Source organism: Coregonus lavaretus (genome assembly GCF_964263955.1).
Source record: "Coregonus lavaretus genome assembly, chromosome: 15".
Taxonomy (NCBI): domain Eukaryota; kingdom Metazoa; phylum Chordata; class Actinopteri; order Salmoniformes; family Salmonidae; genus Coregonus; species Coregonus lavaretus.
The window spans coordinates 48,246,497-48,262,185 of NC_140002.1; the positions used below are offsets into that span (position 1 = coordinate 48,246,497).

At 42.9% G+C, this 15,689-nt stretch overlaps 1 protein-coding gene across 1 annotated transcript in view; it reads right to left on the minus strand.

The window, feature by feature from the left end:
- The window catches only part of spns2 (SPNS lysolipid transporter 2, sphingosine-1-phosphate), a gene marked incomplete at its 5' end in the record, with an annotated part of 49,928 nt that extends 34,608 nt beyond the window's left edge, over positions 1-15,320 (minus strand). The window contains 3 exon segments of the mRNA XM_084178954.1: positions 7,075-7,141; positions 14,775-14,926; positions 15,294-15,320. Coding sequence (XP_084035080.1) covers positions 7,075-7,141; positions 14,775-14,926; positions 15,294-15,320 — 246 coding nt within the window.
- Positions 15,321-15,689: the final 369 nt, after the last annotated feature.

Below are 15,689 nucleotides of genomic sequence, written 5' to 3' on the forward strand. Positions count from 1 at the left end.
TCCCGAATGTTATGAAGAGTGATCAGATGAATTGCAATTAATTGCAAAGTCCCTCTTTGCCAAGAAAATGAACTTAATCCCCCAAAAACATTTCCACCTCATTTCAGCCCTGCCACAAAAGGACCAGCTGACATCATGTCAGTGATTCTCTCGTTAACACAGGTGAGAGTGTTGACGAGGACAATGCTGGAGATCACTCTGTCATGCTGATTGAGTTAGAATAACAGACTGGAAGCTTTAAAAGGAGGGTGGTGCTTGAAATCATTGTTCTTCCTCTGTTAACCATGGTTACCTGCAAGGAAACACGTGCCGTCATCATTGCTTTGCACAAAAAGGGTTTCACAGGCAAGGATATTGCTGCTAGTAAGATTGCACCTAAATCAACCATTTATCGGATCATCAAGAACTTCAAGGAGAGAGGTTCAATTGTTGTGAAGAAGGCTTCAGGGCGCCCAAGAAAGTCCAGCAAGCGCCAGGACCGTCTCCTAAAGTTGATTCAGCTGCGGGATCGGGGCACCACCAGTGCAGAGCTTGCTCAGGAATGGCAGCAGGCAGGTGTGAGTGCATCTGCACGCACAGTGAGGCGAAGACTTTTGGAGGATGGCCTGGTGTCAAGAAGGTCAGCGAGGAAGCCACTTCTCTCCAGGAAAAACATCAGGGACAGACTGATATTCTGCAAAAGGTACAGGGATTGGACTGCTGAGGACTGGGGTAAAGTCATTTTCTCTGATGAATCCCCTTTCCGATTGTTTGGGGCATCTGGAAAAAAGCTTGTCCAGAGAAGACAAGGTGAGTGCTACCATCAGTCCTGTGTCATGCCAACAGTAAAGCATCCTGAGACCATTCATGTGTGGGGTTGCTTCTCAGCCAAGGGAGTGGAATCACTCACAATTTTGCCTAAGAACACAGCCATGAATAAAGAATGGTACCAACACATCCTCCGAGAGCAACTTCTCCCAACCATCCAAGAACAGTTTGGTGACGAACAATGCCTTTTCCAGCATGATGGAGCACCTTGCCATAAGGCAAAAGTGATAACTAAGTGGCTCGGGAAACAAAACATCGACATTTTGGGTCCATGGCCAGGAAACTCCCCAGACCTTAATCCCATTGAGAATTTGTGGTCAATCCTCAAGAGGTGGGTGGACAAACAAAAACCCACAAATTCTGACAAACTCCAAGCATTGATTATGCAAGAATGGGCTGCCATCAGTCAGGATGTGGCCCAGAAGTTAATTGACAGCATGCCAGGGCGGATTGCATAGGTCTTGAAAAAGAAGGGTCAACACTGCAAATATTGACTCTTTGCATAAACTTAATGTAATTGTCAATAAAAGCCTTTGACACTTATGGAATGCTTGTAATTATACTTCAGCATACCATAGCAACATCTGACAAAAATATATAAAAACACTGAAGCAGCAAACTTTGTGAAGACCAATACTTGTGTCATTCTCAACACTTTTGACCACGACTGTACACCCCTTTTCTGTCCAGTATGTGAAGGTAAGGGGGTTAACTATCGAGCAACACCGGTATCCATCTCTCCCTCCCTGCTACTTCTCTACCTTCTCTATACCCCCCTCCCCTCCTTCACTCCCTCCATCCATCCATCCCTCCCTCCAGGAAGGCGGCCAGTCCTGAGCAGCTCCGGGGAGTGGAAAACAAGCGGAAAGCGGTGCAAAGTGTTTTTTCCTCAAAGCAGGATATGGCTGCTGGTAAGAAAGGCTTTTCATGTGTTTGTTGTTTTTCTCTGTCCGAGCAATGGCGGACTGGCGGTGATTAATCAATCGTTCCTCTCCTCTTTTCTACTCTCTCTCTCTCTCCCACTCTCCTGGGGGATTGTGGGATTGTTTTATTGAAGGGTCAGCATGACAACTTCGACTGGAACAATCCTCCCGTCCCTCCTTCCCCATGACAATTTGTTTTCCAGACATGTTCCTACTCCCTCAAAACAACGGGACAAATGGATTTCCCGTTTACCCAAGTCAATAGAGATGTCATGTCTAACAATGCTTTATATGTTGCTGTTCTGGAAGGGATGGTAAATGCCCTCCTTAAAGTTTCCATATAACATTCAGTCCTTGATGATTGTTTTCAATGGCAGGCCAACTATAAATGTTAATGAGAGGAGGAGCTGTCACGTAAGTACTTCAACTGGACAGACTCGGAGCAGAGGCCTCCTCCATGACTACTGGAATGGGCTGTTGTAGGAGCTGTTAACTGTGCTATCTGACTGTTAAAGTTTTATGGTAAGAGTCCTAAAGTGTTTCAATTGAGGTAGCAATACAATTATGGGAAGAGGAGTTCTAGGGCTCTAACAAACCTAACACAATGGTAAACCTTAGCGTTGGCGGTAGTATTATAGGTTTGGGGGGGTGTCAGAAATATTTTAGCTATTTTCAGAAACGGAATTATGGGCGCAGTAGCTGGTGGTGGCATGAAAGGGCTAGGTTTAGATGAATAAACACGTTGTGGTTGTCGAGGCTTGGCCCCTCACTGGCCAATCAAAACGTGCTCCATGGCTAAATATGTGGTTGCTTCAAGTTGTGTATTTACGGTCTTTTATGTATTGCGTTGTCATTAATTCCAATTCAAATGTTAGTACATTATAGCATTTTTACATGTTCATTTTAGTCATTTAGCAGATGCTCTTATCCATAGCGACTTACAGCTAGTGAATTAATCTTAAGATAGTTAGGTGAGACAACCACATATTACAGTCATAGTAAGTCTATTCTTCCTCAATAAAGAAGTTATCAGCAAAGTCATTGCTAGTAGGAAAAGTCAAGAAAGTAGATGGCCCTAGCTAGAAAAAGACAGTACAAATGAAGAAAAAATTATACCTTTCACTCCAGGAGAGAACAGGGGTCCGCAAGCTATAGATTATAGTCGAGTTCGTTAAATAGCCTGCCCCATATTTGCTAAATATTTTATGTTTGCAGTCCACATTGTGCCAATTGCATTGCTTCAATTTGGAAATACATTGTTAAACATATGGTGCATTCGGAAAGTTACGTTACAGCCTTATTCTGAAATTGATTAAATTAATTTTTTCCCTCATCAATCTACACACAATACCCCATAATGACAAAGCGAAAACAGGATTGTACATTTATTTTGCAAATCTATAAAAAATAAAAAACAGAAATACCTTATTTACATAAGTATTCAGACCCTTTGCTATTAGACTCGAAATTAAGCTCAGGTGCATCCTGTTTCCATTGATCATCCTTGAGATGTTTCTACAACTTGATTGGAGTCCACCTGTGGTAAATTCAATTGATTGGACATGATTTGGAAAGGCACACATCTGTCTATATAAGGTCCCACACTTGAGAGTGCATGTCAGAGCAAAGACCAAGACATGAGGTCGAGGAATTGTCCGTAGAGCTCAGAGACAGGATTGTGTCGCGGCACAGATCTGGGGAAGGGTACCAAAAAATGTCTGCAGCATTGACGGTCCTCAGGAAAATGGAAGAAGTTTGGCACCACCAAGACTCTTCCTAGAGCTTGCCGTCTGGCCAAACTGAGCAATCAGGGGAGAAGGGCCTTGGTCAGGGAGGTGACCAAGAACCTGATGGTCACTCTGACAGAGCACCAGAGTTCCTCTGTGGAGATGGGATAACCTTCCAGAAGGAAAACCATTTCTGCAGCACTCCACCAATCAGGCTTTTATGGTAGAGTGGCCAGACGGAAGCCACTCCTCAGTAAAAAGGCACATGACAGCCCGCTTGGAGTTTGCCAAAAGGCACCTAAAGGAATCTCAGACCATGAGAAACAAGATTCTCTGGTCTGATGAAACCAAGATTGAACTCTTTGGCCGAATTCGCAAAGCGTCACGTCAGGAGGAAACCTGGCACCATCCCTATGGTGAAGCATGGTGGTGGCAGCATCATGATATGGGGAACCTGATCGAACATCTCTAGAGAGACCTGAAAATAACTGTGCAGCGACGCTCCCCATCAAAACTGACAGAGCATGAGAGGATCTGCAGAGAAGAATGGGAGAAACTCCCCAAATACAGGTGTGCCAAGCTTGTAGCATCATACCCAAGAAGCCTCGAGGCTGTAATCGCTGCCAAAGGTGCTTCAACAAAGTACTAGTAAAGGGTCTGAATCCTTGTGATATTTCAGTTTAATTGTTTTAATACATTTGCAAACGTTTCTAAAAACCTGGGGTATTGTGTGTAGATTGATGAGGAAGAAAAACAATTTCATCAATTTTAGAATAAGGCTGTAACGTAACAAAATGTGGAAAAAGTCAAGGGGTCTGAATACTTTCTGAATGCAATGCAGGCTGTAGCAATCCCTCTGATACATGGGCTAGGCCTACCATAAATTGCAGTCTGGACATGGACACGCCAAACGTAGGAAGATTCAATTCACTAGGCTATTGATAAGGCCTAAAAAGATAGTGTATAATTTGAATCAAATTCTAATAAAAACTAAACAACAACTTGTTTTAAATAGACTAAATATATGTCTACATATAGTTCCAGGCACTAGAATTGCTCCCTGTGGGCGTATAATACAGACCCAGCAACTTAGACTATGGAAGGTTTTATGCACATCCAAACTGTTCACAGGAGCTGGGATAAAGATCCAATATGAAGAGAAAGGGGAAATGGCCACTCACCGTTCTACTGCTCACAGATGTAATGTTTTATAAACATTATGTAACCGTCTTACAGCTCATATTTGCAGTTCTCCAGAAAAAGCAGACGAAATTGCATTGCATTCAAGCCATATATATGTTCTTACCATAAACCCATGGACGGTGAATCTTTTTAATGAGTTTGGTTTTAAATCAAATTAAACGAAAAACAAATCAATCCGTTTTTTTAAACCAACAACAACATTTCTAAATTGGATAGGGTCAGAAGCATGATATCATAAATTGCATTTCTCGTTCCATTGCACTGTGTGGTAGGCTTAAAGGCTCTTCAGCAGGAGGCATGGATGTTTGTTCTATCCATGGAATATAGTTTATTAAATACTATACACTAACCCTACAATAGACCTAGTTATAACAAACATGTAGCCAATGTAGTTTTCTTTTTTTATTGGCTTCAACATGGAAATATTCGTCTACACACATTGCATTCGCATTTCAAAAATGAACTGCATGTTCGAGTCATGGACAATTGGACATTGCCCAAACGTTATAATAAGATTATCCTACCATCACCTTGATATGGCCTGTTAGTGACTTCCTCACGTGAACGGTAAACAAACGAACAGGCAAATAGCTTAGGCTACAAGCGGTCCGGAATTCCCGCGATTTGACATTTACGTCCAACAGATGAAAGTTGAAGATGCAATTTTTTTTTTATGATAAAGGAAAAACAATAAGTTATTGTAATAACTTGAAGTTCCTAAACAGACTTCATACAGTCACTGACACCTTTCATTCAATGGGCATCGCACATAGGCCTATTGAGACCAAACTTTTCACAGAACCTGCATGGCCAAAAATAACGTCCAATATATATATATAAAAATGGGAATGTCTGTTGACTACTTTGCCGCTCGTTATATTTAGATTTTAGATTTTCCTGTGTTTTATATACTTTTCCACACTATGAGGTTAGGATAATAGTGTGAAAATGTGAACATGATGATAATGCCCATTTTGTGTAAGAGCTGTTCGAAAAATGTACACCATAACCAATTGCGTTACCGCTAAGACCAGCTTTGGGTGAGTTTTAAATATCACCAGTAGCGCTGCTTGAAATTGGCACATTGGCGTACGTTTTTAAGGACACGCCTCAAATATTTCCCACCTTCCTCCTCAGCGCAAGTGAGCTGATATAAGACAGGTCAATTGCCAACCCTGGCGCCAGGAAAAAAGCAGAGTGCTGGCTTTTACAAGTCGAAATTGCTAAAGAGCATGAGTTTGACACTAGCACCGCCTTAACAGAGCACCTAGTGTTTCAATGGTGGTGATGTAGCAATAACGAAGCAACATGACAACAGATATTTATCTTCCCTGGTTAAATACAGGCATATGTGCCTGTCCATGAATATGCATAATATGCATATGTATGCCAAGCGGGAAAATCATTTCCTCTTTATGAAATGGCTCATTAAGGTACATAATTCCAGCTAATTCCAACTAATTTGGTCAGATTAATTACATCAAGTTGCTAAAATGAGCTTTTGATTTAATACTATTCAGTTTGCTATTATTGGAGTTCCATAGGGTATTCGGTGGGCCAAATACTTTAAACAAATGTCTCTTTGTGGCAGGCCAAACCTCACCCTGCACCTCCTCTAATGCACCTCCTCCTTGTACCTCATCCCTACAAAGAGACCACTGAGAAAGAGACTGTGGCCAGGTTAGAGAGACAGACACTGAGACTCTGTTATTTCATTAGAGTGGGATTTGATATGTCACTGGTAGGAAGGACCCCAGGGACCCAGAGGGTAATGGAACATTAACGTGTTTTCAGCCACTGAGATCAGGGTCAGGAGCTTCTATCAGCTTTGGGGTTTTGTCCCAAATGGCACCCTTTTCCCCATTAAGTGCACTACTTTTGACCCAAACCCTATGGAACCTGATCAAAAGTAGTGCACTAAATAGGCAATAGGTTGCCATTTGTGACACAACATTGAACTACCATAAAAATCAACCCTCTCATTTTCTAGTGTCAGTGTTGTTCGTCATCTTTCACTCATTCATTCAGGGTTTCATTAAGTCAAGCGATGCCTTATCAGAAGTAACCAAGGTGGCCAAGGCAGATAAACAGAGGCATGATGTGTGTGTGTGTGTGTGTGTGTGTGTGTGTGAGTGGGTGTGTATACAGTACGTGCACGTGTGCATGCGCATTTCCTTAAGCCCCCCTTCTCTGTCACTGATGTCACTAGTAAACCCCCTCACTCCTGCCCCATCCCAGAAGTGTGTGTGTCAGGAGAGGACATGACGGTGCTGAAGATGATGATGATAATGAGGATGATGAGGGATGATGTCATGATGATGGGGACTGCCCACCGTCCGCCCCATACTGCAACCCCCCATCGAGTGTGTGTCGGGGGAGGACATGTAAGGATGAGGTGATGATGATGGTCTTACCCTTAATGCCCAGTGCCAGTCCCCTGCAGCCTCCTTTGCACTGGAGCCCAGGATGTAGCCCAGCCCGCTGGAGGAAACAAGAGGAGAAGGGGACGATTGGTTAGACATTGCTGCCTGGATAAAGAAGGAGAACAATCCAATAAAACCAACCTCGACCTACACTATAGCATTCAGCTGACCTTTTTGATTTTTGATCATGGTCTCTAACAACACGGCTGAGTAGAGTCATAGGAATTCACGATTTACTCCAGAATGACCCACTAAGGTAGACAGATAGATAGATAGCCCTTGCACTTGATAGCAGAGCAGGTATCCCCCAGTTGGATGGCCAGACACACAGAGAGAGAGAGAGAGACCGAGAGAGACACACAGAGACAGAGAGAGAGAGAGAGAGAGAGAGAGAGAGAGAGAGAGAGAGAGAGAGAGAGAGAGAGAGAGAGAGAGAGAGAGAGAGAGAGAGAGAGAGAGAGAGAGAGACGCTTCAAATAGGAATGCACTGTGTGGTAGGCTTAAAGGCTCTTCAGCAGGAGGCATGGATGTTTGTTCTATCCATGGAATATAGTTTATTAAATACTATACACTAACCCTACAATAGACCTAGTTATAACAAACATGTAGCCAATGTAGTTTTCTTTTTTTATTGGCTTCAACATGGAAATATTTGTCTACACACATTGCATTCGCATTTAAAAAATGAACTACATGTTCGAGTCATGGAAATTGGACATTGACCAAACGTTATAATAAGATTATCCTACCATCACCTTGATATGGCCTGTTAGTGACTTCCTCACGTGAACGGTAAACAAACGAACAGGCAAATAGCTTAGGCTACAAGCGGTCCGGAATTCCCGCGATTTGACATTTACGTCAAACAGATGAAAGTTGAAGATGCAAATTTTTTTTAATGATAAAGGAAAAACTATAAGTTATTGTAATAACTTGAAGTTCCTAAACAGACTTCATACAGTCACTGACACCTTTCATTCAATGGGCATCGCACATAGGCCTATTGAGTCCAAACTTTTCACAGAACCTGCATGGCCAAAAATAACGTCCAATATATATATATATATATATATATATATAAAATGGGAATGTCTGTTGACTACTTTGCCGCTCGTTATATTTTGATTTTTGATTTTGAATGAGTTTCAGAAGGAGCACAGCACACACACACATTTAAAGATACTTGATTAATCCCAATGGTGAAATTTCATACAACGTACTCTTCCTGATACACTTCTTCCTTACTTTTCCTGACATTGTTATCTGTTTGGGCTGCTGTCTGTTGACTTGCCGGTGGTAAATTATTAACAAGCCCACATGTTGGGATGATGACTGTCTGAGTGGGGAAGTGTCTGACTGTCTTTCTGTATATATATATATATATATATATATATATATATATATATATATATATATATATGTGTTGATTCAATGTAGGGCAACCAGCTGCAATAGGAGTGTTAGTTTGCACAACACAACATTTTTGTTGAGCAAACTCGCAATCCAATTGTAGCTTTTTGCCTTGCAATAGTACGTTGAATCAACAGAATTTTTTTACAGTGTGTATGACTGTCTCCAGTCTGACTGTCTCTATCTGACTCTCTTTCTCTGTCTGACTCTGTCTCTCTCTCCGAGACATCTAATGTCCCTCAGCAGTGGGGAAGTAGTCTCGAAAACCCAGACCTAGGCAACAGCAGTGACTACGTCTGGGATTAATGACGGACACTCTTGGTAACTTTGAAAAAGGAGAAAAACATTTTTTATGGGGAGGGTCCTCTCCAGACAGACAACTCCCTCAACAAATCACAAGTTTGGGTAGGCGGGGATTAGAATGTCCGGGGGATGTTTTTGCTAGATCAACAAGCGGATAAGGCAGTGATGTAGGCAGACGTAGGAAAGCCAGATGTCCCAACTCCGCCTTTTCCTCTACGCCAAACTGACGTTGTTTACGAACAAACGTGTTTATTTTCTATTTTATTTTACCTTTATTTAACTAGGCAAGTCAGTTAAGAACACATTCTTAACACCTACACCGGCCAAACCCGGACGACACTGGGCCAATTGTGCGCCACCCTATGGGACTCCCAATCACGGCCGGTTGTGATACAGCCTGGAATCGAACCAGGGGGTCTGTACTGACGCTTCAAGCACTGAGATGCAGTGCCTTAGACCGCTGCGCCACTCGGGACATTGGTACATTGCGGGAGGCAACCCATCTGTGTAGAGAGTTGTACTCTGCTGGTCTGTCTGAACTGTCTATGGTCCCTCTGTAACACCTCTGTCAGGACGGCTGTCTGTCCTCAGTTCTGAGTCATCAGGATGTCTGTATTTGTCCTCCACGTGAAACACACTCACACATACTGTGTGGAAAGGAACAATTATTATTGGTGTATGAATACATTCAGAACTGATGAATCAGAGTCAGACTGTTGGATACCGTCACTGAGTGACCTAAAGCTCTGTTATCGTTTGTTTCACTCTCAGCCTCTGTATATCATGCTTATTCTCTGATAAGAGGTTTAATGAGTCTGTGTTGGGTTGGGTTTGGGTCCTTGGTGTGGACGGGATATGATGCTTCCACTGATAAAAGCTACAGTAGCTGCTTGTCTGTCAATCTGTCACTGTCTGTGTGAGTGTGTGAGTGTGTACATGCGTGCGGTTAAGGAATGACTGTTCCAGAGCCCAGATGGTTGTGTCTTAAAAATTCTGTCTGGATATCAAGCATCCAATTTCTCATGATGCCTTGTGTCTCTGAAGTCATTACTACACAACACACAGACAGACAGACAGACAATACTAACTACATGCTATTATTCACTCAGTCACACGGATGTCCCTCTATTTGTCAACGCTATCAGAGTCCAGTCTGCTTTCTGCATCGGTTATTATCCTAGGTGTGTTTTTCAAAGAAGGGCGTGCTTCTTTAACATACAGTACATGTCAATACGATGACAGTTAAGTAAAGTTGTCTGACTGAATTTATCTTCCATTAGTCAGCATCCCACCCGAGGAATGTGTGACCCCACCTGAATAATGTATTTACTTCATTGATTTGATCAGACTGGGCCTGTTTAGCCTATTCTATCTGTTCCACAGTAGAATATTAACCATAACCACATGTTCTGAAGGAATTGACCCTAGATCAGATTACATCAAACCCCATCTATTCCGAGCTAAACCCTTCAAAAGCATGCACGCACGACAAACTAATCCCTTCAGTAGCAGATAACATCACCGTATTCCAAGGACAGAGGGCTCAATTTTCGGCTGGCGTTAAGCCAGCAAATTGTCAAAAGAACGCTTTTGAAGCGCCAGGATTGGTAATTTACCTGTTTTATAGGAGCTTGCTTGCGCTGAGGTGGGAGGGGTGACAAATATCTGAGGTGTGTCCTTAAAAACGTGCGCCAACGTGCCAATTTCAGTGTGCACTGGTTGGGATATTTATGACCACCCGAAAGCTGGTCTTAGTGGTCACGCGGATGGTTATCGCATGGAAACGGAAGCGCAGCCTATCCGATGTCAAACAAGAGAGATATGCTTTTTGTGCCCGTAAACCTCGTATAAAAAACGTATGTTCGTTTCATTTAATTAAAAATCAAGCATAGCCTCCCCTCCTCTCAACTGCTGTTTGTTTTTATCCTGCCCAATGCATTTGCCAAGTAGTCAAGACTATCCATAAAGGGTTTGGCTTGTAAAACCGCTTTGAAATAAATCTTAATCTTAAAAGATCAAGTTTGGCAGCAGCAAAACAGTGAGCAGACATCCCCTTCTTATCTACGTAGGCTGTACATTATTTTAGCCAGTTCCTGTTATTATATTGTAGGCCATATGCCTATCATGGAACGAGAGATGAGATAATAATAATATTAATAATAATATGCCGTTTAGCAGACGCTTTAATCCAAAACGATTTACAGTCATGTGCGCATACATTTTTATGTATGGGTGGTCCCGAGGATCGAACCCACTACCCTGGCGTTACAAGCGCCATGCTCTATCAATTGAGCTACAGAGGACCACAAGTTACATAATCAAGTTACACTTGCATTTACAGTAGAAACATTTAAGTTTTTTTCCTGTAACAATTGCTTGTTTTCTGTTTCCTTTGTTAAAAAAGTCCTTAGTATGCTACCCTTATCCTACTATAATGAACACTGGTTCAACAGCAATGTGTCTGGTCTCCTTCTTATCTTGGCTATGCATTAGCCAACTAGCCTATCCATAAAAGGTTTCTAAATGGTATACTCTTGAGGCTTTTGCCGACATGCTTTTTGCATTATTCACAATTCACATAGGCCTACCTGCAGTGCATACTCCATTGGGGTATCCCCATTTCCAAAGAGTGCCTCTTGTCTGGTTAACAAAGACGTGCTGCTCCAAACATCGGCTATTCAAATTTGTCAGTCCTATAACGCCATATCAACGGTAAGCCTAGGTTAGATCTTGCTTATTGAGAACGTGCCTCACACATACAATACCATTTACAGGAGCCTAGTATTTGTTTGTTTGTTGAGAATGCCATGAGTACAGGCCTAAAGCCATTGAAGCCAATTACAACAATGTTGACTGTCAACACTCCAAACATACTGAGCAAACACCGGATGTTTTTTTTTACTGTTGCTATCACTTGTTACTGTAGCCTATGCTATTTAATAAACTGTAGTATCAATCCACAATGGACTAGGACAAGAATATTCAGTACCCCGAGCTGAATTGGAGTTGATGGCAACGCAAAGACTGTCAATAACCTACAGAACTTCAGACAAACGCATGCAGTATTAAGCCATGGAACGCCTTGATTGGGCAGTGAGTGGCCAAGCCTTCATCACACCTACAACTTGCTTATTCATCAAAACCCAGCCCTTTCGCCACCGCCAGCTATTGCGCTCATAATAACGGCTGTGAAAATAGCAAACATATTTCTGTCACACCAATAGCGTTTCTGTCAGTGCTTACCATTGCGTTAGGTTTGATAAAATAGAGCCCAGAGGGTTTAGAGAGGGAAGATAATCAATGAGGGCCAGTCAGGGCTGTTAGATGGGGAGATTATCTGGTAAAACAGCCAATAGGATCCTATCTGCTACTCTCTGTTTATTATCTATGCATAGTCACTTTAACTCTACTTACATGTACATATTACCTCAATTACCTCGACTAACCTGTGCCCCCGTACATTGACGCTGTACCGGTACCCTCTGTATATAGCCTCCCTACTGTTATTTTACTGCTGCTCTTTAATTATTTGTTATTTTAATTTTTCTTAAAACTGCATTGTTGGTTAACGGCTTGTAAGTAAGCATTTCACTGTAAGGTCTACACCTGTTGTATTCGGCGCATGTGACAAATAACATTTGATTTGATTTGATCTGGTAAAACAGCCAATAGGATCCTGATTAGCTGAAGTGGATGACCTCTTCAGATGTCCATGTTAGGCCATTTTGTCCCCATTTCTCCAGCTTTGAAAAAAAGTCAATTTAGGGCTAAGGATGATGAGTTACTGATGAAAGAAGGATGTCCCCTTGTTGTCAATATCTGATATCAATATCAAATATGTTTGAACAGTGGTCCACCTATTGCTGTCTTATTGGAAGTGTGGGAAGTCTAAGTTTACACTGGTCTGGACATGTTGGTACCCCGTTGGTCCCATAAAACCAGTATTGGGCATCCGCCATCTTTCTACTGTATCAGCCTCCTTGAGTTGGGCGTTTCCCCCCGACCCAACATTCCATGTCACGCACACTTCCTACTTCCTGTGTTCCCAGAGCTCCTTGGGCCAGCCGAGCTAGCCTGTCTGTCTGTAGTGTACCACAGGACCGTGGGCCGGACAGGAGGCTGGGTGTTGACCATTAAGAGCATTAGGAGGGATAGATTGATGGATGGTCTGGAGCAGCCAACAGGGCCTTACAATGGGGTTCTTATCAGCATATTAGGCTTTCAAAAGGTTATGAGAGTTTCAATGAGCCTCTCTGTCTGGAGGGAGTGCAGGCTCACGCAAACATAGGTGCACACAGAGGGACAGGATGGGGACTAGGGGGGGAAACAGTCTACATTGTTGTGCTAAACTGATTAGTGCTCCAGAAATAACAGTGAAACAAGCTCAGGCTGTAAATGATATTTCAACTGAGTGACTGCCACTAAAACTCATACAGGCATGAAAAATACTGTCACCCCTCTAGCCCTGGGGAGGTAGGGTAGGATACCCAGGCTTTGTCACAAATGGCACCCTATGCTCTGGTCAAAAGTAGTGCACTATATAGGGAATAGGGTGCCATTTGGGATACAGCCGTATACTCTTCATAGGCCAAGTTTATAGATTAGGCTATTGGGGTTAATTTGAGGGATTTTACTGAGGGGGGGGAACCCATTTCCTGTGAACCCTGAGGTCACTTCCTGGAAACGGTCACAACAACCCTGGTAAAGATAAACAATCAGGGGGAGAGTGCTGTTTGTTGGCTCTTTACTGAGGCCCAACTCTTTCACCTCCTATTGTTTCTGTTGCCGAGCGACATCTAAAGGCTCAGCATACCAGAACTCCTCAGAGGAAACATTTATGTTCTTTCCTGTCTGTCTCTCCAACTGCATTCAATCTGCCATCGATACTATTAGTTGACTGCATGTAATGTCATATTGGAATTCCCATAATAAAGGCTGATAGTGTTGCTGGCATTTGCTGCTTTCTCTTTCAAGCACTTCAATGGCAGAGCAAGTTTAGCAATTGGGAACTTTTCCTATGATATGTTGATGCAGAACAACCCGAACATGATATATTAGTTGTATTATGTTAGCTACATCTTCTCTATCTTAAAATGCAGGTTCATTGACACGATTGACACATCATATGAACTAATGAGGCGAAGTAGGTAACACTTCAGATGAACTAAAGTAAAATGATTGAAAGGACTGCAGCCAGAGATAGCCTAGCAATGGCCTGGCTCTGTGCGACTGCAGTGTGTTTCTCATTCACATAGCGTCTCTCTGTGTGTCTGACTGTGGCTGCTTCTGTGTGAGATGGGAACAAAACAGTGTGCTGCCGCATCATTCAGCCGCATCCCCAGCAGAGGCTCTGAAGCAGTGCACTGTGGGGACTCTCCACAGTTAATAAGCCTAAACCCTGAGTGCCGCTCTGCTCCGCACCGCATCCATCCATCCTTCCACCGACCAGGACCACATTTTTTGAACTCTTTGTTGGTTTTCTTCCTCCTTTTTCCAACTGAATTAACTGAAAAGGCCAGAGCTTTGTGCTTAATACCCCTTACTATCTAAAGAAAGACTCCCTCATCCCTCCTCCATCCCTTCCCCTCTGAGAACGTCTCTCAGCTCTTTTAGAATCTTCTTTATTTAGTTCAATCTCTTCTATTTCTTCCCTCGTTTGCCTGGGTGGGTTTTGTGTCTGTCTGGGTGGGTGGGTAGAGGGCAGACACAAAGAGGCAGACTGGCTAGATGGGAACGTCTGCTGACCTTTAGAGAGCAAGGATGATTTCACTGATAAACTTTCAGTCAAATTCTATTCGCCATGCCTTCCTCTCCTCTCCTCTCCTCGATTCCTTTCTCCTAAATGTCTGCAAGCTGACTGTCTGTCTCTGAGAGAGCTCAGCTATTGATATTCAGCATGCATTGGAATTCAAACAAGGAGGAAAAGGAGGGGGGGGGGGGGGGGGGGGGGGGGGGGGTTGTTCTAAGGGACCACTTACCTTCCCAGGGGGATAGCCAGGTAGAAGACAGAGAGCATCATGGTTCGGCTGTTATTGGTGAAGAGGTCTCCAATGATGGTAGGAGAGATGGAAGAGTAGCTGGATTCACCTATCCCCACCAGGCCCCTGGACAGGACGAACAGCCAGTAATACTGCAGAGAGAAGAGAGCAGTACGCAGTTAAGGAAAGCTATACAGATCTATCTATACACAGATGTTGTTTTATAACGGAACATGGACCTGGAGATAACATTACGTTTTGGGCTTCAATGTGCCCTTGAGCAAGGCACTTAACCCTAATTTGCTCCAGGGCACACTACTACTACGGTTGACCCTGTAAAACACCTTTCACTGCACCTATCCAGTGTACTGTTTGTGACAATACAACATATATATATATATATATAATTTTTTTTTACTGTTGTTATGTGCTGTGTCATCTGTTATGCTGCTCATTTTTGAAAAGGAAAATACAACATTTTAGTCACAAAGAAAACCACTCAGTTTCACTCTGAGCCACATCACAGAAGACCACAGCTTCCTCCATGTTGTCGTCGAATAGATTTGTTCCTCTCTTCCACCCATCCCTTATTCCCCTGAATGCTTACTCAGCAGTGCAGCATGTTCATAAATCTGTCCGTGTTGCTGTTAAAATCACGCTTACCAAACAAAGAGAACATCAACAAGATATAGAGGGTGGTGATATGAGCTTTAGAGGCTCTGGAACAACCCTGAGTTCCTTTAAAAGGTACCGACAAAGAGCCAAAATGAACAAAAATAGCACTTATATAAAATTTGAAAATCACCTGTGCTATTTTTCAGGGTCACTAAAATGTGGGAGCTAACCTTTGCCCTCTGTTAGCTCCAGAGACAGGAAGACAGAATGACACCCTCCCTTTCCCTCTAAACAACCTGG